The sequence below is a fragment of the Musca vetustissima genome, unplaced genomic scaffold (genome assembly GCF_032173495.1).
Source record: "Musca vetustissima isolate MV318-11 ecotype Yass unplaced genomic scaffold, APGP_CSIRO_Mvet_v1 utg2693, whole genome shotgun sequence".
Lineage (NCBI taxonomy): Eukaryota > Metazoa > Arthropoda > Insecta > Diptera > Muscidae > Musca > Musca vetustissima.
The window spans coordinates 233929-261536 of record NW_026879596.1 but is presented as its reverse complement, the minus strand read 5'-3'; the positions used below and the strand labels follow the sequence as shown (position 1 = coordinate 261536).

General features: G+C 30.9%; 1 protein-coding gene across 1 annotated transcript in view; it reads right to left on the bottom strand.

The window, feature by feature from the left end:
* The window catches only part of LOC133324565 (protein snakeskin-like), a 39871-nt gene extending 12848 nt beyond the window's left edge, over positions 1–27023 (bottom strand). Inside the window, exon 1 of the mRNA XM_061533405.1 lies at positions 26925–27023. Within this exon, the coding sequence (XP_061389389.1) occupies positions 26925–26966 (42 nt within the window). The 5' untranslated portion in view covers positions 26967–27023. The remainder of the gene's footprint in view (positions 1–26924) is intronic.
* Positions 27024–27608: the final 585 nt, after the last annotated feature.

Here is a 27608-nt window from a genome sequence, read left to right as displayed (position 1 = left end):
TTTTAAATATAGGTCCATTTTTCGGATAGGGTACTCCCAATATTCGGTATTTTGGGGTTCTTGAGTGTGTTTTGTAAACCAAATTCGGTATTTTGTAGTTGTATATGGTAACAAATTTCTCTACCAAAATTTTTAATATTCGCCCCCTTTTTGTTCCGTGTTTGAGCATGCATGGCCAAAGAAAGGTGGGGCCTCGAACCAATATTTAGAACCATAATCGGTTTGTAGAAATGTCGGTATAGGTACAATTTTTGGTATTTCATATTTCAAGTACCTGACAGGCCGACCATAACGCCTTTTCACTTGTTTAAAAATTATTTTTGAGGGTCTATAAGAATATGGATTTTTTTAAAGAATATTCGAGATTCTATAATAAGCGAAGTTTTATTAGAAAATTGTATTTTTATACCCTACACAACTATGTTGTCAGGGTATTATAGCTTTGTGCAGCTCCAAGAGTTTGTAACGCCGCGAAATATTAGTCCTAGACCCACCTTAAAGTAAACCGATCGTCATATCTCAACTAGCTGAGTCGATCTAGACATGTTTGTCCATCCGTCCGTCCATTATAATTTGTAAACACAATACAGGCCAGAGTTATGGACCAATCTTCACGAAATTTTGCTGGTAGGATGGGTTCTGACTAATGAAGACGTCTATTGTTTCTGGTAAAGATCGTTTATTATTTTGAGGCTGAAATGGACCAAATACTATATTTTTGTCGGTTTTTCTTGTCGCTCCAGAGGCCGCAATTGTGGGCCAAACATCGTGAAATTTTACATGGAGAAGGGGATCGGGCCAAAGAATAAGCATTCCTGTTTTGATAAAGATCGGTCAATATTTAGCGGGTCAAATGGAAAAATGTGACAAAAATGATAAAAAGTGTATTCTTTAGCGCATATATTTACCCCTGAAGGATATAGACCCGAGAAGTTGGTAGTATATCCAAGATGAGTGGTTGACCTTTATATTGATACCAAATATATTGATGTGTCTATTCGGATGTGGGATTACACTTAAATACTTACAGGTGCTTACGTATTCAGATATTAATTAGTAACCCATTACCACACTGGAGGGCGGAAATATTGCGCTGATCGCATTGAAATGTTCCATGAGGTTTCAGTTATGGTCAAGGACAACGCCTATAATTTTCGGTGATGATCAGATAATAATTTTGGGATGAAGTGGACCGAAAACTAATTTGTTTCGGTTTTTTTCTATAGGCAACAATTATAAACCAAACATCACCACACAACCCATGGTAAAGGGAATATGGACAAGAAATTAGAAGGGCTGAATGTACTGAATATTAGTAATATTCGGAAAATATGTCAGTATAAGGAAGGGCTGCTGTTGACCTCAAATCGGGCAAGAGGATGCAACTATCACTAATTATTGCCCAGACTTGGAATAAATATCCGCAGAATCTTATAGTTCAGTGGTAGTTGTATAGGGTATCGTATGATCGACCACGTCCGACTATTTTCCATTATAGCCGTGGATTTTTTTATTTTTGAGGGTCTATAAGAAGCTTGGATTTTTTAAAAAATATTTTTTGAAGGTCTATAAGAAGCGTGGATTTTTTAACTTATATTTGTTGAGGGTCTATAAGAAGCGTGGATTTTTTATATTATATTTTTGAGGATCTATATGAATCCTATATTTGTTAAAGATTATTTTTTTGGGCGTCTATAAGAAGACAGAATTTTTAAAGAATATTTTTTTAGGGTCTAAAAGGGGCAACGATTTTTTAAAGAAAATTTGTTAAGGATCTATAAGGGACAAACATTTTTTAAAGAATATTTTTTTAGGGTCTAAAAGAGGCAAAGATTTTTTAAAGATTTTTTTTTTAAAGAATATTTTTTCGGGGTCTAAAAGAGGCAAAGATTTTTTTAAAGAATAGTTTTTGAGGGTCTATAAGAGGCAAAGATTTTTTAATGAATTAATTTTGAGGGTCTATTAAAAATGTGGCTTATAAACTATATTTTGAGAATAAATTTTTATAGGACTAATTTTAAGAAGGAAGTAAGGAAGTGAGGATTTTTAATTGAATATTTTTGATGGACCAATAATATTCCTCTAAAAAATTACATATTTGTAAGGAATAGTTTTTATGGAGCTTGAGATTATATTTTTTTAGAGAATCAAATTTGGAAATATTTTATAAAATGTTGTGTTTTCATTTCAGAATCTATTATGATAGCCCATGACAATGAAAGTATAAAATGACTTTCTACGAAATCGTTTTTTTTTCTGTCGTGGACAAAATTACCTTTTTTTGGCAAACAAATAGATAATCAAATAATTTAGATATTTTAATGTCAAAAGATGTCAAAATTTAGTTATTAATTGATTTTAAAAAAACAAAAGCAAAACAAAAACCCATTATTCTCGTTCTTTCAAATTGATTATGGAAAACTACAAAATACACTAAGAAAAAAAAACAACAACAACAAATATTTGCAGAAACACTTCAGATAAGGGGGTACTTTTTTTTGGTATTTTTTAAAATAATTGACACTTAGTTAAAAATAAAAAAAAATCATTAGTTATTTATAAAATTCGAATGGCATGTGGATGTTGCTAAAAATAAATCTAATTTTTATGAGGCAGGGATATATGGACTTTAATCGGCATAATTATTTAATGGAGCTAATAATGTTTTTTGATTAGCTAATTTGTATTTATTTGTAGGCTAACTGAATGATTACTACACACTTTTTTCAAGAGTCTGTGATTAATTATCTACGATCTGAATTGTTGGGGTTTTTTAATAAAATATTAAACTGAATACATCTGACATTCTTAGGGAGTTGGGAACTTAAGAACTTTTTCGGAGAAACAAGTGCATTATTAAGGAAGCAAGCGGAAAAACAATTTAATTATGTTTCCCATATGATTTGACTTTGGAAATTTGAAAACTGGTTGATTCATACATTTTGCATTATATCTACTTGTTTGGGGATTAAATAAAAAAGCCAACAGTAAATAAATAAATGTGGATTTTTCAAAAGGACCAAAGAAACAAAAAATAATTCAAAGACAGCATTTTTTAAAGCATATTTATAAGGAGCCTAGATTTTAAGAGCCAAAAGTGGCCAACATTTTTCAAAGAATATTTTTCAGGCACCGACAAAAGCATGAGTTTTTGAGGGCCCTTACCAGCATGAGGGTTTTTAAAGAATAATTTTTGGGTCATTATAAGCATGGGGTTTAAAGAAAAGTCTTCAAATAGTACAGTATTTAAATATAATTTTTTAATATAGTTGTATTAAAAATATTTTTAAGGACCTTTTCCCGCCAAATATTTTTCCTATTTTTCCATAAAAGAATTATAGAACCTTAATAATTATTTTAATATATAATTAAAAAAAATGTTATTTATTTAAATTTACATTCCAAACCTATTATATTTCCGAATATATATCTCTTACAATATTTTCTATTATCTGTTTTCACATTTCCCAAATATTTGACACCCTGATGGCGTCCAACACTTCGATTATCAGTTGTAAAGTCTGTAATTAATTTTCAACCGATAACATTATGACAACTTAATCGGAAAAATTGTAATTCGAATTGTGAGATTTTTTGGTTATTGAACTTTACAAACAACTAACAACCGATTTGACTTTGAATTATTTAATGAATCTTAAACGACATTTTGTCTAGCAAATACTTGTGTGTGTGTTAAATTTTCAAAATGATGTCAAGTAGATTGAATATTGCTAACACCCGATTAGCTAATAGCAATTCATATTCATAATTTTCCATTTCAATTTAAATCACTTCACACCTGAGGAGATTATTGCCATAACTTTTGTATTTTATTGTTAGAGAATAGATAAAGTTTAACGTAATAATTTAATAAAAAAAATAATCAATGTGTCTTTTCAAGTACCACTTGTATTAGTTATAGGAATATATATATACATATATATATATATATATAACATACGGCGTAGTCCATCAGTGCGCTTGAACTCAGACACAAGGGCCTGTGATTTGTTTTCTATAGAAAAAAAATGACCCAATGGTCCGTTAATTTTTTTGTTGTTATAGAAAAAATTGGACCCCAGGGTCTGTAATTTTTTTTCTACAGAAAAAATAGGACCCAAGGATCTGAGAAATGTTTTCTATTGAAAAAATGAGGCCCAATGGTCGGTGATTTTTTTCTATAGAAAATATAGGACCCAAAGTAGAAATTTTTGTCAATAGAAAAAAATGAGACCCAAGGGTCTGTGATTTTTTCTATAGAAAAAATGGGACCCAAGGCTATGTGATTTTTTTCTATAGAAAAAAATTTCTCATCTGGATCCTATTTTTTTTTTCTATAGATAAAAAATCACCGACCCTTGGGCCTCATTTTTTTCAACAGAAAAAATTTCTCAGATTTTTTTCTATAGAAAAAATAAGACCCAATGGTCTGAGAATTTTTTTCTACTAAAAAAAATAGGACCCAAGCGCCAAGAATATTTTTCTATAGTACCCAAGGATCCTAGATTTTTTAGGAAAAAAATAGGACACAGAGGTTTAATTTTTTTCTATAGAAAAAACTAAGACCAAAGGCTCTGAGAATTTTTTCTATAGCAAAAAAACTAATATGTTAATTTTTTCTATAGAAAAAAATGAGACCCAATGTTCTGTGAATTTTTTTCTATAAAAGAAATGAGACCCAAGGGTCTGTGAATTTTTTTCTTTAAAAAAATATGAGACCCAAGGTTCTGTGAATTTTTTTCTATAGAAAAAAATAGGACCCAAAAGTCAGCGAATTTTTTCTATAGCAAAAAAAAATGACCCTAGGGGTCTGTGAATATTTTTCTATAGAAAAATAATACCCTAGCGGTCTGTACATTTTTTTCTACAGAAAAAATGAGACTTTAGTGTCTGTGAATTTTTTCTATAGTAAATGGTCTCTTTTTTTCCAATAGGAAAAAAATCACAGACCCTATTTCAAATCAGACGCGTCTAAGAAATTTTTTCTCTATAGAAAAAAAGAACCCAAAGGTCTGAGAACTTTTTTTCTATAGAAAAAAAGGACACAAGTGTCTGAAATTTTTTTTCGAAAGAAAAAAATAGGACCCAAACGCCTGATAAAGATAGGACACAAGGGTCTGAAAAAAGTTTTTTGGGAAAAAAGGGACCCAAGTTTCTGTGAATTTTTTCTATAGAACATGAATTGGACCCAAAGGTCTGAGAATATTTTTCTATAGAAAAAATAGGACCCGAAGGTGTGAGAATATTTTTCTATAGAAAAAATAAGACCCATGGGTCTGAGAATTATTTGTAGAAAAAATAGGGGTCTGTGAATTTTTTTTTATAGAAAAAACGGAGACCCAAGGATCTGTGAATTGTTTTCTATAGAAAAAAATTAGACCCTATTGTCTGTGATTTGTTTTCTATAGAAAAAAAAAAAATGAGACCGAAGAGTCGGTGATTTTTTTTCTCTGAATTTATTTCTATAGAAAAATTTGAAATCTCGTGAGTGTTTTCTATTGAAAAAATGGCTCCCAATCTTCTGTGAATTTATTTCATATTGAAAAATAATGAGTCATATCTTTCTATTACCTTTATAATTCTTAATTGTGCATAATTATAACTAAATACTTTATAACAGATAAGAGCCTTTCTAAAACTAATTTTATAAATGAATTAGTCCACAAGCTCAGCAATGACACACTTCTAATTTTAATTTGATTCTACGGCTTATCACTCTCTTTCTTATCTCACATCAACTAACTGGGAATTTAATGAATATTTAATGTCATCGCTGATTATTTGGATGGAATGACAAATACGAAACATCAAATGGATAAATTGTGTGTCAATAGGACTAGGAAATATGACACTGTATCGCCAAATCGAGGTGTATGGCCATAAATTGTGGTAATTTGTTGTTTATGGTCTTAATATGACATATCGCACACGCTCACACACAAACAAACATCCATATTTTTATTTATTTTCCATGATGGGGTTTTCCCACCTCATCAACTAATTGATCCACAATGTAATTAGAATGTCATCGATGATGATGACTCGATTACACAGTTAATCAATCAATAAATAAATGTGGCACTATAACATTGTTTGTCTGTCGGTCTCGCGTTCACTGTCTGTCTGACAGGCCATTGGTTCGTCTACTCGGCATAATTGCCCTTCAGACATCAGTTCGATTTGAATAAACACCTCAATAACAATTCGATGACGACTACGAAATTATTTATTTATGCTAGAGTTCGCAATTGTTTGCCAAGTGTGCGAGCGGACCTTGTAGCAGCAGCAACTATTGTCAGGGGTGTGTTCCGATAATATGTGACTACTACTGATATCATTAGAGCATAACAAAAAGTTAACGCATTTAATTTATTGTAGGTTAGAATATTTAGATTATTTTTAGAAATTTGCAGATCATTATTCTTTTTTTGTAGGTATAGGACCCAAGGGTCTGAAGTTTTTTTCTGTTGGAAAAAATATAACCCAATTGTCTGGGAATAATAGTACAAAATAGCAAGCAAGGGCCAGAGATTTTTTTCTACAGAAAAAAATATCAACCAAGGTCTGAGAATTTGTTTCTATAGAAAAAAATAGCAACCAAGGGTGTGTGAATTTTTTTCTATAGAAAAAATAGTATACTATAGAAAAAAATTACGGTGATCTCCAATTTTTTCTATAGGAAAAAATTAAATCCAAGTGTCTGTGAATTTTTTTCTATAGGAAAAAATTAAATCCAAGAGTCTGAGAATTTTTTTCTATAGCAGCCAATGGTCTGAAAATGTGTCCAAGTGTCTGAAAAATTTTTTTCTATAGCCAAAGATAGGACCCAAATATCTGAGAATTTTTTTTCTATAGAAAAAATGGCATCCAAGTGCCTGAGCATTTTTTTGTATAGAAAAAAATAGATCCCAATTTTCTGAGAATTTTTTTCTATAGAAAAAATTAGTAACGATGGGTCTGAGATTTTTTTAATAGCAATCAAGGGTCTATAGAAAAAATAGAACCCAAGTGTCTGAGAATTTTTTTTTTCTATAAAAAAATAGCAACCAAGGGTCTGAGAATTTTTTTCTATAGAAAAAAGTAGGACCCAAGGACGTGAGAATTTTTTTCAAAAGAAAAAATAGGACCCTAGGGTCTGATAATTATTTGTAGAAAAAATAGGACACAGGGGTCTGTGAATTTTTTTCTATAGAAAAATAATACCCTAGCGGTCTGTAACTTTTTTTCTACAGAAAAAATGAGACTTTAGTGTCTGTGAATTTTTCCTATAATAAATGGTCTCTTTTTTCCAATAGGAAAAAAATCACAGACCCTATTTCAAATCAGACGCGTCGGAGAAAATTTTTCTCTATAGAAAAAAAGAACCCAAAGGTCTGAGAAATTTTTGTTCTATAGAAAAAAGGACCCAAGGGTCTGTCAATTTTTTTCTAAAGATAAAGATAGGACCCAAACACCTGATAAAGATAGGACACAAGGGTCTGAAAATTTTTTTTTTGGAAAAAGGGTAACCAAGTTTCTGTGAATTTTTTCTATACAACATGAATTGGACCCAAAGGTCTGAGAATATTTTTCTGTAGAAAAAATAGGACCCGAAGGTGTGAGAATATTTTTCTATAGAAAAAATAAGACCCAAGGGCCTGAGAATTATTTGTAGAAAAAATAGGACACAGGGGTCTGTGAATTTTTTTCTATAGAAAAAATTAAGCCCTACGTTCTGTGAATTTTTCTATAGCAAAAAATGAGACCATAGTGTCTGTTATTTAGAAAAAATGACCCTAGGGGTCTGTGAATATTTTTCTATAGAAAAATAATACCCAGCGGTCTGTAACTTTTTTTCTACAGAAAAAATGAGACTTTAGTGTCTGTGAATTTTTCCTATAATAAATGGTCTCTTTTTTCCAATAGGAAAAAAATCACAGACCCTATTTCAAATCAGACGCGTCGGAGAAAATTTTTCTCTATAGAAAAAAAGAACCCAAAGGTCTGAGAAATTTTTGTTCTATAGAAAAAAGGACCCAAGGGTCTGTCAATTTTTTTCTAAAGATAAAGATAGGACCCAAACACCTGATAAAGATAGGACACAAGGGTCTGAAAATTTTTTTTTTGGAAAAAGGGTAACCAAGTTTCTGTGAATTTTTTCTATACAACATGAATTGGACCCAAAGGTCTGAGAATATTTTTCTGTAGAAAAAATAGGACCCGAAGGTGTGAGAATATTTTTCTATAGAAAAAATAAGACCCAAGGGTCTGAGAATTATTTGTAGAAAAAATAGGACCCAGGGGTCTGTGAATTTTTTTCTATAGAAAAAACGGAGACCCAAGGATCTGTGAATTGTTTTCTATAGAAAAAAATTAGACCCTATTATCTGTGATTTGTTTTCTATAGAAAAAAAAACATGAGACCGAAGAGTCGGTGATTTTTTCTCTGAATTTATTTCTATAGAAAAATTTTAAATCTCGTGAGTGTTTTCTATTGAAAAAAATGGCGCCCAAGGGTCTGTGAATTTATTTCATATTGATAAATAATGAGTCATATCTTTCTATTACCTTAATAATTCCTAATTGTGCATAATTGTAACTAAATACTTTATAACAGATAAGAGCCTTTCTAAAACTAATTTTATAAATGAATTAGTCCACAAGCTCAGCAATGACTCACTTCTAATTTTAATTTGATTCTACGGCTTATCACTCTCTTTCTTATCTCACATCAACTAACTGGGAATTTAATGAATATTAAATGTCATCGCTGATTATTTGGATGGAATGACAAATACGAAACATCAAATGGATAATTTTTGTGTCAATAGGACTAGGAAATATGACACTGTATCGCCAAATCGAGGTGTATGACCATAAATTGTGGTAATAAGTTGTTTATGGTCTTAATATGACATATCGCACACGCTCCCACACACACACAAACATCTATATTTTTATTTATTTTCCATGATGGGTTTTCCCACCTCATCAACTAATTGATCCACAATGTAATTAGAATGTCACCGATGATGACGACTCGATTACACAGTTAATCAATCAATAAATAAATGTGGCACTATAACATTGTTTGTCTGTCTCGCGTTCACTGTCTGTCTGACAGGCCATTGGTTCGTCTCATCGACATAATTGCCCTTCAGACATCAGTTCGATTTGTATAAACACCTCAAAAACAATTCGATGACGACTACGAAATTATTTATTTATGCTAGAGTTCGCAATTGTTTGCCAAGTGTGCGAGCGGACCTTGTGGCAACAACAACTATTGTCAGGGGTGTGTTCCGATATTATGTGACTACTACTGATACCATTAGAGCATAATAAACAGATAACGCATTTAATTTATCATAGGTTAGAATATTTAGATTATTTTTAGAAATTTGCGGATCATTACTCTTTTTTTATAGGTATAGGACCCAAGGGCCTGAAGTTTTTTTTTTGTTGTAAAAAATATAACACAATTGTCTGGGAATTTTTTCTATAGTACAAAATAGCAAGAAAGGGCCTGAGATTTTTTTTCTATAGAAAAAAATATCAACCAAGGCCTGATAATTTTTTTTTTCTACAGAAAAAAATATCAACCAAGGTCTGAAAATTTTTTTCTATAAAAAAAAAAAATAGCAACCAAGGGTGTGTGAATTTTTTTTTATAGAAAAAATAGTAACCAAGGGTCTGAAAATTTTTTCTATAGGAAAAAGTAAGGCCCAAGTGTCTGTGAATTTTTTTCTATAGGAAAAAATTAAATCCAAGAGTCTGAGAATTTTTTTCTATAGCAGCCAATGGTCTGAGAATGTGTCCAAGTGTCTGAAAAATTTTTTTCTATAGCCAAAGATAGGACCCAAATGTCTGAGAATTTTTTTTCTATAGAAAAAATGGAATCCAAGTGTCTGAGCATTTTTTTCTATAGAAAAAATAGAACCCAATTTTCTGAGAATTTTTTTCTATAGAAAAAATTAGTAACCATGGGTCTGAGATTTTTTAATATCAATCAAGGGTCCTAGAAGTTTTGTCTATAGAAAAAATAGAACCCAAGTGTCTGAGAATTTTTTTTTCTATAGAAAAAAATAACAACCAAGGGTCGAAGAAATTTTTTCTATAGAAAAAAGTAGGACCCAAGGACGTGAGAATTTTTTTCGATAGAAAAAAATAGGAGCCTAGAGTCTGATAATTTTTTTATAGAAAAAAAATAGGACCCAAGTGTTTTCTACAGAAAAAATAAGGCCTAAGAATCCAAGAATTTTTTCCTATAGAAAAAATAGCAACCATGGCCTTGAGATTTTTTTTCTATAGACAAAAATAGCAACCAAGGCTTTGTGAACTTTTTTATAGAAAACAATTTTTTTCTTTAGAAAAAATAGCAACCAAGGGTTAGAAAATTGCAACCAAGGGTCTGAAAATTCTTTTTATGGAATAAATAGCAAATAGAAAAAATAGTACACAATGGTACGAAATTTTTTTCTATAGAAAAAAATAGCAAACCCAAGGATGTGAGAATTTTTTCCTATAGAAAAAAATAGGACCCTAGGGTCTGATAATTTGTTTCCATAGAAAAAAATAGGACCCTAGGGTCTGATAATTTTTTCTATGGAAAGTGTTTGAAAAATGTTTCTACAGAAAAAATAAGGCCCAAGAGTCTAAGAATTTTTTCTATAGAAAAAATAGCAGCCATGGCCCTGAGAATTTTTTTCTATAGGCAAAAATAGCAACCAAGGCTCTGTGAATTTTTTTATAAAAAAAAGTAGGACCCAAGGGTCTGAAAATTTTTTCTATATGAAAAAAGTACGACCCAAGGGTCTGAGAATTGTTTCTATAGGAAAAAAGTAGGACCTAAGGGTCTGAGAATTGTTTCTATAGAAAAAATAGCAACCAAGGGTCTGAGAATTAGAAAAAAAGTAGCAACCAAAGATCTGTGAATTTTTTTTATAGAAAAAAATAAGACACAAGGGTCTGTGATTTTTTTTTTCTATAGAAAAAAACTAGGACCCAAAGGTTCTGTGATTTTTTTTTCTATAGCAAAAAATAGAACCCAAGGGTCTGTGAATTTTTTTCTACAAAAAATTGGTCCCATTATTTTTTTTTTATTTTAAAACCCTATCCACCTGGTTTCTAAAGCAGTTCGGTTTATCTCAAAACCTAATATGCTGCCTATATAGCTCTCATAAATTTGGCAAAGGGTCACATAAATTTATTTTGAAAAAAAACATGCAATCTCTGTTAACAAATAAAAAAATAAGGCCCAAGAGTCTAAGAATTTTTTCTATAGAAAAAATAGCAGCCATGGCCCTGAGAATTTTTTTCTATAGGTTGTGAGAAATAGAAAATAGGACTCCAGGGTCTGAGAACTTTTTTCTATAAAAAAAATAGCAACCAAGGGTCTGGGATTTTTTTCTATAGACAAAAATAGCAACCAAGGGTCTGACAGTTTTTCTTTTTTTTTTTTGTAGAAAAAATAGCTAACAAGGGTCTGAGACAGGACTTAAGGGCCTGAGATTTTTTTTTAGAAAAAATATGACCCAAGGGTCTGAAAATATTTTCCTATAGAAAAAAAAACCCAAGGGTCTGAGAATTTTTTCTATAGAAAAAAAAAATAACAACCAAGAGTCCGAGAATTTTTTTTTATCGAAAAATAGAGCAACCAAGCGTCTGAGATTTTTTTTCTATATACCATTGCGTTATCTATAAATAAAAATTGAAGCCTATATTATATTTTCCTCTTCCACAGCTTTCTCTTTGAAGTAAATGGGTGGAGTCACACTGAATTACTGCACTCACCTGTTCGTGTGGGTGAATCCCAGGGTATTTCAATTTTTTGTATTGTTTCTTTTTTAATTTATTGCTTTTGGGATGGCATTTATATGTCAATATTTGTCGTTTCTTTTTGTTATTATTAATTTGTTAAATAAAAAATAATGACAAATTCAATGGAGAAGACCCGACTGCCTGCCAGCCTGCTCATAATTATTAATTATTTTTTCTTTTGCACAGTCATTTATTTGTTGTATTGATTATTTGTGAAAAGTGTGCTAATAAATTAAATCAATGCCCTTTTCTTCGTTATAAATAATGAATATTTATAGAAAAAAAAAAACAACAACAGCAACAACAAAATACCCAGAGGTAATCGGTTTAAAGAGAAATTATTAATTGTCATTGTGTCAATATGACGATGATGATGACAACGATTTGCATTCGATACGAAACGAAAGAAATGATAAGATTCAACAAGTGTCATAAATATCTCTCCTGTAGTTGTTGTAAAAATTGTTAAAAAAATAAAAACAATAAAACATATGGACAATTTATCATTTCAAAAAAAAAAAAAATTGTTTTTAAAAATATTTTTGTGTTCACATGATTTGTTGGAACACTTTCGTCAGAATTCCTATTTTGGGTCTTCGGTAAATATTTACTTTGGGCTTTCCACCAACACCACCCTTTTGGCTGTCTGGCTTTTGTTGTTGGCTTCTGTGTTTGTTTAGATTTCATTCTTATACGCGTGTTGTTGTTGCTGTTGTTTTAAAAATTTTTAACATTCTCGGTCAGTGATTTATGAGGGTATTAATTAATTTAGTTTCAATTTAACACGTGAACTTTTGTTTTATAATTTACAATTATTTCGCCAATAATTGAAATTGATATCGAAATAGTAGTGCTGTGATTTTGATTGTTAACTAATCTTGAAAATATTGTGGTCTTAGATTAGCGGAATTTTTGCAGATCACATCTAAATAATGGCGGAATGAAATCACAGTTTTAAATAATTTTTTCTAAGATTTTTTTATTTGTTATCAGAGATTGCAAGTTATTTTTCAAATTAAATTTATGTGGCCCTTTGCCAAATTTATGAGAGCTATATAGGCAGCATATTAGGTTTTGAGATAAACCGAAATGCCTTAGAAACCAGGTGGATAGGATTTTAAAATTAAAAAATAAAAAATAAATTGGACCAATTTTTGGTAGAAAAAAATTCACAGACCCTTGGGTCCTATTTTTTTCTATAGAAAAAAATAGAAAAAAAAATCACAGACCCTATGGTCTTATTTTTCTGCAATAAAAAAATTACAGACCCTTGGGTCTTATTTTTTCTATTGCAAAAAAAAAATTACAGACACTTGGGTCCCATTCTTTCTATAGAAAAAAATTCACAGACCCTTGGGTCCTAGTTTTTTCTATAGAAAAAAAATTCACAGACCCTTGGGTCTTATTTTTTTCTATAGAAAAAAATTCACAGACCCTTGGGTCTTATTTTTTTTCTATAGAAAAAAACACCGACCACTGAGGGTCTGTGAATTTTTTCTATGGAAAAAAATTCGTCAAGACCCTGAGGGTCTGTATTTTTTTCTATAGAAAAAAATTCACAGACCCTTGGGTCTTATTTTTTTCTATAGAAAAAAATTCACAGACCCTTGGGTCTTATTTTTTTCTATAGAAAAAAATTCACAGGGACTATTTGTTTCTATAGAAAAAAATTCACAGACCCTTGGGTCTTATTTTTTTCTATAGAAAAAAGTTCACATACCCTTGGGACCTAGTTTTTTCTATAAAAAAATTTACAGACCCTTGGGTCCTAGTTTTTTCTATAGAAAAAAATTCACAGACCCTTGGGTCCTAGTTTTTTTCTATAAAAAAATTCACAGGCCAGCAGGACTGATATTTTTTTCTATAGAAAAAAATTCACAGACCCTTGGGTCTTATTTTTTTCTATAGAAAAAAATTCACAGACCCTTGGGTCTTATTTTTTTCTATAGAAAAAAATTCACAGACCCTTGGGTCTTATTTTTTTCTATAGAAAAAAATTCACAGACCCTTGGGTCTTATTTTTTTCTATAGAAAAAAATTCACAGACCCTTGGGTCTTATTTTTTTCTATAGAAAAAAATTCACAGACCCTTGGGTCTTATTTTTTTTCTATAGAAAAAAATTCACAGACCCTTGGGTCTTATTTTTTTCTATAGAAAAAAGTTCACATACCCTTGGGACCTAGTTTTTTCTATAAAAAAATTTACAGACCCTTGGGTCCTAGTTTTTTCTATAGAAAAAAATTCACAGACCCTTGGGTCCTAGTTTTTTCTATAGAAAAAAAATTCACAGACACTTGGGTCTTATTTTTTTCTATAGAAAAAAATTCACAGACCCTTGGGTCTTATTTTTTTCTATAGAAAAAAATTCACAGACCCTTGGGTCTTATTTTTTTCTATAGAAAAAAGTTCACATACCCTTGGGACCTAGTTTTTTCTATAAAAAAATTTACAGACCCTTGGGTCCTAGTTTTTTCTATAGAAAAAAATTCACAGACCCTTGGGTCCTAGTTTTTTCTATAGAAAAAAAATTCACAGACCCTTGGGTCTTATTTTTTTCTATAGAAAAAAATTCACAGACCCTTGGGTCTTATTTTTTTCTATAGAAAAAAATTCACAGACCCTTGGGTCTTATTTTTTTCTATAGAAAAAAATTCACAGACCCTTGGGTCTTATTTTTTTCTATAGAAAAAAATTCACAGACCCTTGGGTCTTATTTTTTTCTATAGAAAAAAATTCACAGACCCTTGGGTCTTATTTTTTTCTATAGAAAAAAATTCACAGACCCTTGGGTCTTATTTTTTTCTATAGAAAAAAATTCACAGACCCTTGGGTCTTATTTTTTTCTATAGAAAAAAGTTCACATACCCTTGGGACCTAGTTTTTTCTATAAAAAAATTTACAGACCCTTGGGTCCTAGTTTTTTCTATAGAAAAAAATTCACAGACCCTTGGGTCCTAGTTTTTTCTATAGAAAAAAAATTCACAGACCCTTGGGTCTTATTTTTTTCTATAGAAAAAAATTCACAGACCCTTGGGTCTTATTTTTTTCTATAGAAAAAAATTCACAGACCCTTGGGTCTTATTTTTTTCTATAGAAAAAAGTTCACATACCCTTGGGACCTAGTTTTTTCTATAAAAAAATTTACAGACCCTTGGGTCCTAGTTTTTTCTATAGAAAAAAATTCACAGACCCTTGGGTCCTAGTTTTTTCTATAGAAAAAAAATTCACAGACCCTTGGGTCTTATTTTTTTCTATAGAAAAAAATTCACAGACCCTTGGGTCTTATTTTTTTCTATAGAAAAAAATTCACAGACCCTTGGGTCTTATTTTTTTCTATAGAAAAAAATTCACAGACCCTTGGGTCTTATTTTTTTCTATAGAAAAAAATTCACAGACCCTTGGGTCTTATTTTTTTCTATAGAAAAAAATTCACAGACCCTTGGGTCTTATTTTTTTCTATAGAAAAAAATTCACAGACCCTTGGGTCTTATTTTTTTCTATAGAAAAAAATTCACAGACCCTTGGGTCTTATTTTTTTCTATAGAAAAAAGTTCACATACCCTTGGGACCTAGTTTTTTCTATAAAAAAATTTACAGACCCTTGGGTCCTAGTTTTTTCTATAGAAAAAAATTCACAGACCCTTGGGTCTATATTTTTTTCTATAGAAAAAAAATTCACAAGACCCCACGTATATTTTTTTTCTATAGAAAAAAAATTCACAAGACCCCAGGTCTATTTTTTTCTATAGAAAAAAATTCACAGACCCTTGGGTCTTATTTTTTTCTATAGAAAAAAATTCACAGACCCTTGGGTCTTATTTTTTTCTATAGAAAAAAATTCACAGACCCTTGGGTCTTATTTTTTTCTATAGAAAAAAATTCGAGACCCATATTTTTTTCTATAGAAAAAAATTCACAGACCCTTGGGTCTTATTTTTTTCTATAGAAAAAAATTCACAGACCCTTGGGTCTTATTTTTTTCTATAGAACAAAATTTACAGACCCTTGGGTCTTATTTTTTTCTATAGAAAAAAATTCACAGACCCTAGGGTCTTATTTTTTTCTATAGAACAAAATTCACAGACCCTTGGGTCTTATTTTTTTCTATAGAAAAAAATTCACAGACCCTTGGGTCCACTTTCCACAAAAATTCAGACTAAAGGGTTCCCAGACAAATGGTTCCTATTTGTTTCTATAGAAAAAAATCACAAATTAATTCTATAAAATATTCCAATTTTTTTCTATTTTTGCTTCCCTGGCGTACCACCCTAATGTACATAGATTTCGCCATATGTTTGCCATCATGACAATTAAAATCTGAAATCTCTTTCATTCATTTGTTTATAAATCATAAATTCTATGGCCAATATAAAAATAATACTGCAGCGCCGTAAATAAAATTTAATGCTGGGGTAATTCAAAAACAGCTCCAAACAACCAACCACCCATCCACCGGCGAATATATTGAAGTGAATAAATTTAAATATTTTCACAAACTAATTAAAGTGAAATAAAAAATAGAAAAAAAAAACAAAAAATAAATAAACAACTAACTAATGAGTAGCGTAGGTTGGGTGGGGGGCTATCACATAGGTCAATTAAATATGAGGCATCGGAGAGTGTGAATACCTTAATCCCATTGTGCGTTGAGCTTTGTGGCATCACAATAATATTCATTCAAGCCATTATGCTTTGGAACTATTGACTAATTCTCGCGCACATTTAAATATTTTTTTTTTATAAAATGTTGATTAATGACTATTCTATCCTGTCCATATAAGTCCGTCAGTCATTTAGTCGGCGGACGGCAAAAGTTACTTCTAGCGATGATGTAATAGACCACATCAAAATCGGATGTAATGAAAGTTAATTGCCTATAGCCTCTATAAAAAATAGCAACAGCAACAACTATTTCATGTAAGAAAATCATAGAACATAAAAGACCAGTCGTCCAAGAGTATGAAGTCATAGTTAGAATAAAAAAAAAAAGAAAAAAAAATAATAAAATGAAAATAGTCGCATTTATGGAGTGAGAGGTCTAAAAATATGACCGACCGGCCATATGTAATTTTTTTCACACTGGTTCTTGGAGAATGAGAACATTTCATTATAGTTTCGTTAAAATTAAATGTGTGTGTGCGTGTGAACAATGTTATTAAGTCATAATAAGATATGTTAATTTTTAATAAAGAACACCCAGCCTTAATATATAATTCATAAAAAGAGGAACACTCAAAAATTTCCGAAAATTAGAAAAAAAAATGGAATAAAGCTTTTGTGGATTTTTTCTATAAAAATGGAAAACGAGGTTCAAGGTATTCCTTTTTTCTATCAAAAAAAAATGGGGACCATGGTGAAAAATGGTTCTATAGAAAAAAATGGGAACCAAATTTCAAAAGAAAAGAATTGTGTATTAGAGTTCCACTGTTGTTTCAATAGAAAAAATCCTTTTCGACAGAATAAAATGGGAACCAAGTTTCCACGATTTTCTTCCAGTTTTTCTATAACAAAAATGGGAACCAAGTCTCCGCGATCAAAAAACAAAAAAAATTAAGTCCCACGAATATTTTTCTATTTTTTCCTAAAGAGAAAATGAGAACCAATGTTCCCAGAATTTTTTCTAAAAAAATGAAAACTAAGGTTACACAATGTTTTTTAGAAAGAAAAAAATGGAAACAAAGTTTACAGTTTTCGCGATTTTTTTTTCTATAGAATAACTTGGCAACGAAACATAGAAAAACATGGAAACCAAAGTTCCGCGTATATTTTTCTATAAAAATACGACCCAAGGGTTAGTAACTTTTTTTCTGTAGGAAATATATTACTTAAGGGTCTGAAAATTTTTGATATAGAAAGAAATGCGACCCAAGGGTATGTCAATTTTTTTCTAAAGAAAAAAAAATGGAACCCACGAACACGAATCAAAGTCCAACGAATTTTTATTCTAAAGAAAAAATTAAATTCCAAGAACTTTCCGAACCAAGGTTCTAGAATTTTGTATAGACAAAAATCAACTCAAGGGTCTTTGATTTTTTCTATAGAAAAAAAATGCAACCCAAGGGTCTGTGATTTTTTCTCTAAAAAAACAAGTGGAAACTGAGGTTCCAAAATTGGAGCCAAGGTTCCACGATTCTTTTTTCTATAGAAAAGAAATTTTTTATAGAAACAAAGGTCTGTGATTTTTTTCTATAGAAAAATACAACTCAAGGGGCTGTGAATTTTTTCTATAGGAAAAATTGGAACCAAGAGGCTGTGATTTTTTTTCTATAGGAAAAATTCGAACCCAGGGGCTGTGATTTTTTTCTTCGAACCAAGACTCAAGTGTTGGTGATTTTTTTTTACGAAAAAAAAAACAAAGTCCAAAGAATTTTTTCGAAAGAAAAAATGCGCCACAAAATTTTTGAATTATTTTTCGATGCGGGAAAAGTGAAAGTGTAAATATTTTCTATAGAAACAATACGACCCAAGGGTGTATGGATTTTTCTATAGAAAAACATGTGACCCATGGGTCTGCCATTTTTTTAATTTTCTCCTATTAAGGAAACAATGCACAGACCCTTTTCCTTTTTTATAGGAAAAATTTCATAGACCCTTAAGTCCTATTAAAATTTTTTTCTATATAAAACTAATTCACGAAACTTCGCAATTGTTTCTATAGAAAAAAACTCACAGACCATAGGATCTGATTTTTTTTTATTAAAAAAATAGTGGACCCTTGGTAACTATGTTTTCTATAAAAAAAAGAAAATTCACAGGCACTTGTTTGGATATGTCCTATTGGAAAAAATCGTGGACATTGTGGATCCATTTTTCCTATAGAAAAAACTTACTGGTCCTTGTGGTCCCATTTTTTCTGTAGAAAAAATTCTCAGAACCTTGGTTCTCATTTTTTTCCATAAAAAAAAATCTCAGACCATTTGGTACCAAAGTCCCTATATATCTTTCGATTTGCAAGAAATTTAGTATAGCCTACTGAATGAGGTCAGAATGATGTGTGCAAATAGCTCCTATATATTGTTTAGGTAAATGGTGCACCAAAGTCCCTGAAAATCATCTGATTTGCACGAATTTTGGTAAAGCGTATTGAATTAAGTCTAGAATGACGTGTGCTAAATTTTGTGAAAATCGGTTCAGATTTAGATATAGCGATTTTAATTAATTTTTTTTCTATAGAAAAAAATTCTCAGACCCTTGGGTCTCATTTTTTTTCTATAGAAAAAAATTCTCAGACCTTTGGGTTCAATTTTTATTCTATAGAAAAAAATTCTCAGACCCTTGGGTCTCATTTTTTTCTATAGAAAAAAATTCTCAGACCCTTGGGTCACATTTTTTTCTATAGAAAAAAATTCTCAGACCCTTGGGTCACATTTTTTTCTATAGAAAAAAATTCTCAGACCCTTGGGTCACATTTTTTTCTATAGAAAAAAATTCTCAGACCCTTAGGTCACATTTTTTTCTATAGAAAAAAATTCTCAGACCCTTGGGTCACATTTTTTTCTATAGAAAAAAATTCTCAGACCCTTGGGTCACATTTTTTTCTATAGAAAAAAATTCGCAGACCCTTGGGTCACATTTTTTTCTATAAAAAAAAATTCTCAGACCCTTGGGTCACATTTGTTTCTTGGGTCACATTTTTTCTATAGAAAAAAATTCTCAAACCCTTGGGTCACATTTTTTTCTATAGAAAAAAATTCTCAGACCCTTGGGTCCAATTTTTTCCAAAAAAATTCTCAGACCCTTGTGTCACATTTTTTTCTATAGAAAAAAATTCTCAGACCCTTGGGTCACATTTTTTTCTATAGAAAAAAATTCTCAGACCCTTGGGTCACATTTTTTCCTATAGAAAAAAATTCTCAGACCCTTGGGTCTCATTTTTTTAATAGAAAAAAAATTCTCAATCCCTTGGGTCCAATTTTTTCCAAAAAAAAATCTCAGACCCTTGGGTCTTATTTTTCCAAAAAAAAATTATCTTACCCATGGGACCAGTTTTTCCCTTGGTAAATATTCTTTCTATAAAAAAAAGAAAATTCACAGGCACTTGGTTGGATATGTTCTTTTGGAAAAAATCGTGGACATTGGGGCCCCATTTTTTCTATGGAAAAAATCTCAGACCCTTGGTTCTCATTTTTTCCATAAAAAAATTCTCAAAACCTTGGGTTTCATTTTTTCTATAGAAAAAAATTCTCAGATCCTTAGGTCCCATTTTTCCAAAAAAAAAATAAAATTCTCAGATCCTTGGGTCTCATTTTTTTCTATAGAAAAAAATTCTGAGACCCTCTCCTACCCATGGGACTAGTTTTTCCTATAGAAAAAATCACAGAAACACATTTTTCCAATAGAAGCATTTTGGGTAAATTTTTTATAGCAAAAGAAATTTTCAAGACAATTCTCAGACCCTTGGGTCTCATTTTTTTCTATAGAAAAAAATTCTCAGACCCTCTCCTACCCATGGGACCAGTTTTTCCCATAGAAAAAAATCACAGAAACACATTTTTCCAATATAAGCATTTTGTGTAATTTTTTTCTATAGCAAAAGAAATGGCATACCTTTGAGTCAAATCTTTTGGTATAGAAATAAAATTAACAGACCCTTAGGGGTTCAAATTCGTTATAGAAAAAATGGATCGCATTTTTCATAAATTTTCCAATTTTTTTTAAATATATGTACTTTTTTATTTTTATTTATTTTGTTTTAAAATTGTTCACGTTTATTTATTGAAAATTAAATAGAATTATCAATTTATTGTTATTATTAATGTTGTTGTTGAGATCCGCCTCAGTATATAGGTGTGTACGTGTGTGTTTGTTAAATCTCCTTGCGTGATTACGACTTTGCTAATTTGCCAAAATTCTTCCATTCAAATACCGAAACGGATTTTATCAATTAAATTTAATAACAGTCGGGGTCAATCATGAATGACTTTATTATTTTTTAGAGAATTTAATTTAATTCTGCATGTTTTTGTGGGGATCGACAGTTCGGGGAGGTATGAAAAATAAAAAAATAACAATAACAAAAAAAAAAAAATAACAGAAGAATGCAAATGGACGGAGGGAGTCTAAAATGCCCACAAAAATAATTTAAATTAAAACTCACATCGTAGCCAGTTGAATATTTTTTTGGAGAACTAATTTCAAAACAAGTTTGTTTTTTAATTTCTTGCCGGTTTGTCGTGATTCCTTTTTTGGTTAAAAAAAAAAAACAAAAACCCAAAATAAGCGACCAAATGAATGAAAGTTAGGCAATACAGACAAAATCGAAATAAGCATTCGGAAGTCTCATAAACCATGTTCGCTTGCATAGGTGTGAATGTTTTGAAAACCAAACCGGCAAATATGACATCATAGCCGTATTGTGTTGAAGAAAAAAAAATCACACGCTCAAATTTGGAATACCAAAAAAAGAAAAAAAAAGGCAATTATTTCAAACTCTAATGGGAGCTAGGGAAACATGACCAATCCTCTTCAAAGGTATTTCAAATTTTTGGATTTTAATTTTTTTACGTCCATTTGTCTTTTCTTTGCGGTATCTCATAATTATGATGTGACCCCTGCTCGTTTAATTATTTCTTTATTTTTTTTTTCTGAACTTCTTTTGCGTGTTCGGCATTTATAAACAGTTTAACCAACAACAGCGGGATGATAGCCAGCCATACCCTGCATTAATTCAATGACACGAAATGTGTGTACAATTTACGCCATTACGGCTAAATTGAAAAGAAAAATAAGTTTTATTTTTTTAAAAAAGAAACAACAACAACTCAACACAATGAAAAAAATTACTTTCAGGCATGCCTGGGGTATACAAAAAGATATTAACGGATTGCCCCCTTCCACTGCATAACCTCCGACCATAATTTATATTTATTAATTTAATTCCGCCACCACACTAATTGCTATAATTACCTCATAATTAAAGCCAAAATAATTCAAAACCACCAAAAAAACATTGTTTTTTTTCGAAAATAATTTCAGTTGAAATTCGGATCCATATCTTTCCATTGGTCTTCCTGGAATAGTTATTCTTAGTTCAACTTTATAGCTGCGAAAAAAATTCGTTTGTTTCAAAGTAATAGCCCATAAAAAAAGTTAGACCACAAACCAAGAATGAGCTCATCGTCACACAAAGCATCTGCAAATAGCTATGGCTATCCGCAGCCAACATAGTTCGCTATGAGATAATTTCTAATGGCTTTAAGCCTACAGCGAACATTTGCTAATCAGATTAAGGCTGTTTATAAGAATTTTTAATTTTTTGTTTTCATAGAAAAAATAATGTGGGCCACCTAGGTCTGCCAATAGAAACAAAATTGGACCTCAAGGGTCTGTGACTTTTTTTCTGTGGAAAAAAATTGGTCTGTGAATTTTTTCAATAGAAAAAATTTGGGCCACAAGTGTTTTTTTTATAGAAAAAAATCCATCCCCTGAACCTTGTTGTCCAAATTTTTTACACAGAAAAAAATTTGCAGACACTAATGGTCCCAATTTTTCCACAGAAAATAAATCAATGAGCCATTTTTTCCATTCGCAGACCCTCGTGACCGAATTTTTTTTTTCTATAGAAAAAATGCGACTACAATGGTCTGCGATTTTTTGCTATAGAAAAAAAAAAAACGCGACCACAATGCTATTTTTTGCAATAGAAAAAAATGGATCTGGAAATTTTTTCCATAGAAAAAAATGCGACCACAAGGGTTTATAATTTTTTTCTATAGAAAAAATGCGACTACAGGATCTTTTCGACATTTCGAAGTAATTTGAGATTTCGCCTTCTTGGAGGCTGGCAGACACCTATGGAGGAAATATTCAATAGAGGCCCATCTTTTGTCGTGTTTTCATGTAGGTACCATAAAAATGACAGGTCCATTTTTTCGATATTTTTAAGGTTTTAGCCGCACATTAGCAATCCAAGTGCCAGTAATTTGAAATTCCGGTTTATGAAAAAATCTCGATATATATAATTGTCCCGCCATATTTTCGGTATTTTGAAATTCTTGGCCGAATTCTAATCTAATTCGGTATTCCGGTCTCTTAGAGGGTGAAAAATATATTAGGAGAAAATTATCGATATTGGTCCATGGCAAAACCTCCACATAAAGATTCATGTAGGTACCATAAAAATGTCAGGCCCATTTTTTCGATATTTTTAAGGTTTAAGCCGCACATTTACAATCGAAGTGCCAGTAATTTAACATTCAGGTTTATGGAAAACTCGATATAGATCCTCATATAATTGTCCCGCCATATTTTCGGTATTTTTAAATGCTTGGCCGAATTTAATCTAATTAGGTATTTCGGTCTCTTAGAGGGTGAAAAATATATTCGGGGAAAATTATCTATATTGGTCCATGGCAAAACCTCCATATAAAGTTTCCGCCACTGTTTGGTATTTTAGTCGGATTTTTTAAACGAAGGGGGATTTGAATGTGAATGTCTGGTTCGTGATGTTTCACAAGCTTATTCACAAAAAAAACTCTATAGGTCCTCCATATTTTCGGGAATTTGAGAAAAGAGATATATAATTTTATAAATTGTTTTATATTGGCCCATATAGGTCCTGAAAATCGAAATTTCAGGTTCTTGAAGGGTTAAATGCATATTTATAGAAAATGTTCAATATAGGTCAGTGTTTTGACATATGTAGCTTCCATATAGAATCCGCTGGATTTTATATTTTTCCCTGATCCTAGGATTATTTTCCAATCGAAGCTTCTAAAAATTGGGATTTTGGGTTCTTAGGAGGGTACAAAAAGTTTTCTCTGAAAATATTTAACATGGATCAATGTTATGACACATCCCCCCCTATCGAGCCATATTCGCCAAAAAAACGTAACCCTCAAATTCAGTAGAAGGTTTCTTTTAATAAATTCAGATTTAATAAAGCTATTATTTTGAAATTTACAACCGATATTATTTTCTGCTAAAATGAAGTTCCTGGCATATTTTTTTTCAAACTAGGTGACTGTAATTTGATACTTATTTTTTTTAGATAAATCTCCTACCAATTTCCAGGGAGGTCGATATTTTGACATAGCTACCATATATATTTGACCCGACCAATATTAGATATTTTAATGACCACCTTATAATAGAGGGGATATAGGAAGTAGGGTCCTGCCAAACATCAGAACATTTTAAACTTTTTTATACCCTTCACCACACTGTGCATATGTTTGTAACAGACAAAAGGAATCGAGATATACTCATGGTTCCCTTTGAGAATATGCAAAGAATCGATTTATGCATGTTCATCCGCCCGTCTGTCGGTCCGTCCATGTATTTTTGTGAACAAAGTATAGGCCGCATTTATAATCCGATTTGGATGAAATTTGGCACATGTTACTTATTTGGCCCAAGGACGAACCCTATTGAAATTGACGAAAATTGGCTCAGGTTTAGATATAGATCTCATATATAGTTTCGGCCGATTTTATGTAAATGGTGTACCACACTCCCAATATTGGTTCGATTGATACAAAATTTTACACAGAGTACTGAATTAGGTCTAGATTGATATATTCGAAGTTTTGTTGAAATCGGTTAAAATTATATATAGCTCCCATATATAGTTTTGTCCGTTTTAAAAACAATGGAGCACCAAATAGTAAAATTATGATCCGATTTGGATAACATTTGGCACATGTCACTTATTTGGCCCAAGGTCGAACACTATTGAAATTAGAGAAAATCGGTTCAGATATAGAAATATCTCCCATATATAGTTTCGTCCGATTTCATGTAAATGCAGCACCAAATAGTAAAATTAAGGACGATTGGCACAACATTTTGCACAGCGTATTGAATTAAGGGAACCCTCCCATTCTCGATTTTTTTAAAATTTTAAATTAGCTGGTAGATGAATACCAATGCATGTTAAGGTTTATAACTTTGCACATATATATTTGAAGATTTAAAAAGGAAGAAAAATAATTTACAAAAAATTGTTGTTGTTGTCTTGTTGTTTTTTTTTTTTTGTGATCAAAGAAAAGTCCTTATTTTTTTATGGCGGGCATGATAACTCCTCACTGGAACATCGGAATCCGAAAGTTCCAACGGTTTTAGAAAGAGTACATGTCAGGCTCTCGTATAAACTAGGATTATAGACTTCGCACTAAAATTAACAAAATGGCGGACCTTTGAAAAAATATTTTTGGAAAATCGCCGATTTTTGACCAAAAACAAAGTTAAAAAATAAGGAAGATCTTCGCCGATTGGCTTTATCCTAGTTCACACGATAGCTATACACTCACAGAGAAACGTGTAAAAATTTGGAATCGATTGGGTTATTAGTTTTTGAGTTATCGTGCCCGCCATTCGCAAACGAGAAAAACGCGTTTAAAGTTTGAGAAGCCCTTTAGCCGTCACTTGATGCCGACACAATAAATCGGTTATATCTTCAAGAGTTCTTGAGATTTTCATTTGAAATTTTGAAGGGACATTCTTGGATTAGTGCAGATTCGAATTAAATCAAAAACATTTTTGACGCCGAGAATGGGGGGGGGGGGGGGTTTCCTTAAGTCCAAATTTATATATGCGAAGTTTTGTTGGAATATGTTCAGATTTAGATATATCTCCCAATATAGTTTCTCCGATTTTATGTAAATGGTGCACCATACTGCCAATATTGTGTCGATTGAGACAAAATTTTGCACAGCGTACTGTAATTACTGAAGGTTGATGTCCGCGTAATTTTGTTGAAATCGGTTCAGATTTAGATATAGCTCCCATATATTCGTTCGTCCTATTTTTAGTAAATAGTGTACCATACTGTCAATATTTGTCCGATTAAGACAACATTTTGCACAGCTTACTGAATTAGGTATAGATTGATGTGTGCGAAGTTACGTTGGAATCGGTTCCGATTTAAATATAGCTCCTATATATAATTTCGACAATGTTTTCCGATTGATACAAAATTTTGCATACCGTATTAAAGTTACTACAGGTTGGTATGTGTATGGGTTGTTTTAATTTAGTTCAAATATCGATGTACTTCACGCACTTAATTTGGTTCGATTCCATTTCAATGGTCCTCCAAAGATGCTATGTCTTATGTACAATATCCTTTCGATAGAATGGATATTGTACATAAGAGCATCTCTTGTATGTACCCAAAGTGGTGAAGGGTAACATATCATATAGTCGGCCCAGTCCTACTTTTGAAATTTCCTTACTGGTTTTAATTTTCAATATTGTGTTTCATTACAGTTCGAGTTTGAAACGGCCAAATGATTGTTACTTGCAGCAAACATCATGTTCAGCCGTATCAACAAGTCAAAACAATTGCAAATTGTTTGAAATAAGACACAACATCCTAAACCGGTTATTGTTGTTGTTATTGTAGAGGCAGTACAACTAACAAAAAATTTCAAGAACCAAATTCAAATTCAATGTCAGTGTTATCCCCTTAGGAATTGTTGCTGTTGTTGTTAAATACAAAACCTCACAACTTCCCAAATTGAACACAAAATTTTTGTTAAGGCTATTTTTTTGGAAGAAACAAGTTTGGCCATTACAAAGCCACGCACACACTCACACAGAAAAAAACTGATTTCTTAGAAAGAATACACGAAGAAGTAGAAGAAAAAAAGAAAACCCAATAGGAAACGACGGAAATGAAAACATACATCTGTTCTATGTTCACCAAAATATAAAGAAGAAGAGGAACACACGCACATACATATAAACAATAGAAGAAGAAAAAGAGAAAAACACTCATACATATGTACATAATTTAAATAATTTATGTAGATACATAAACTTTGTTCGAAAATATATAAATTATCGACAAACAAAAAAAGAAGAAGAAGAAGAAACCCAAACGAATTAAACAATAATATTATTTAAACATAAGGCCGGCTAATTGAAGAAAATTGAAAAAATAAATATTGTTTACATTTTATTATTGATGACCTTTTGAAATTATTATAAATATTTATTTCATTATAAATTTTTATTTATTTCTTTTTAATTTTTTTTATTTATTTTTTAAAAATTTTTATTTTTTTTTTTGTTTTTTTTTTTTTTTTTGTAAATTTTTAATTATTTATTTTGTAATTTTTTCATATTTCAATCCTTTTTTTATTTTTCAAAATTGTTCATTATTAATTCCCACAAAACTCACCAATTCGATAATTTTCAAAATAGCACGATTGTTGAACTGCATTTTGTATTATTTATTTTTTTGATTTTATTTCCACGTTTATTTATTTAGTTTTCTTTTGCGACTTTCGGATAATTCCTCAAGTGTTTATTTATTTATTTTATTCAATTGGTTTACTTCGTTATTTCGAAACAATAAATAATCACTATAATTTCGACGAAGCGCTTTGCGTTGCTTTCTCGTCTGCGTTCAACAACTATCTGATTTGTGTGTCGGCTTTTTGACAATCATGAAGTTTTTTTCAAGTTTTATGTTCGTGTTCATGTTGTTGCTTGTATATGTTTGCCGAACCTTAGCTAGCAACATGTTGCTTATTAAAAATTCTACACTTAGAGAAATTTAAAGACAATTTTTCAAAGAAGAGTCGAATAAAATTTTTTTGAAGATCTATATTAAGATATCAATATTTTTTAGGACTATATAACAATATATTTTGCAAAAAAAAAAAAAAAATTAGGAGATTTAAAAAATATATATTTTGTGAAGGTTTTTTTTTTTTTTTGAAGCCTACATTTTGTAACAAAAAATGAAGAGCTATAAAAGCGTAGAAAATTTAAAAATATATATATTTTTTGAAGACCATTTGATAGGTACATTTTATACAAATTAATTTTTAAACCAGTGAGCGGAGCAGTATAGACGGAC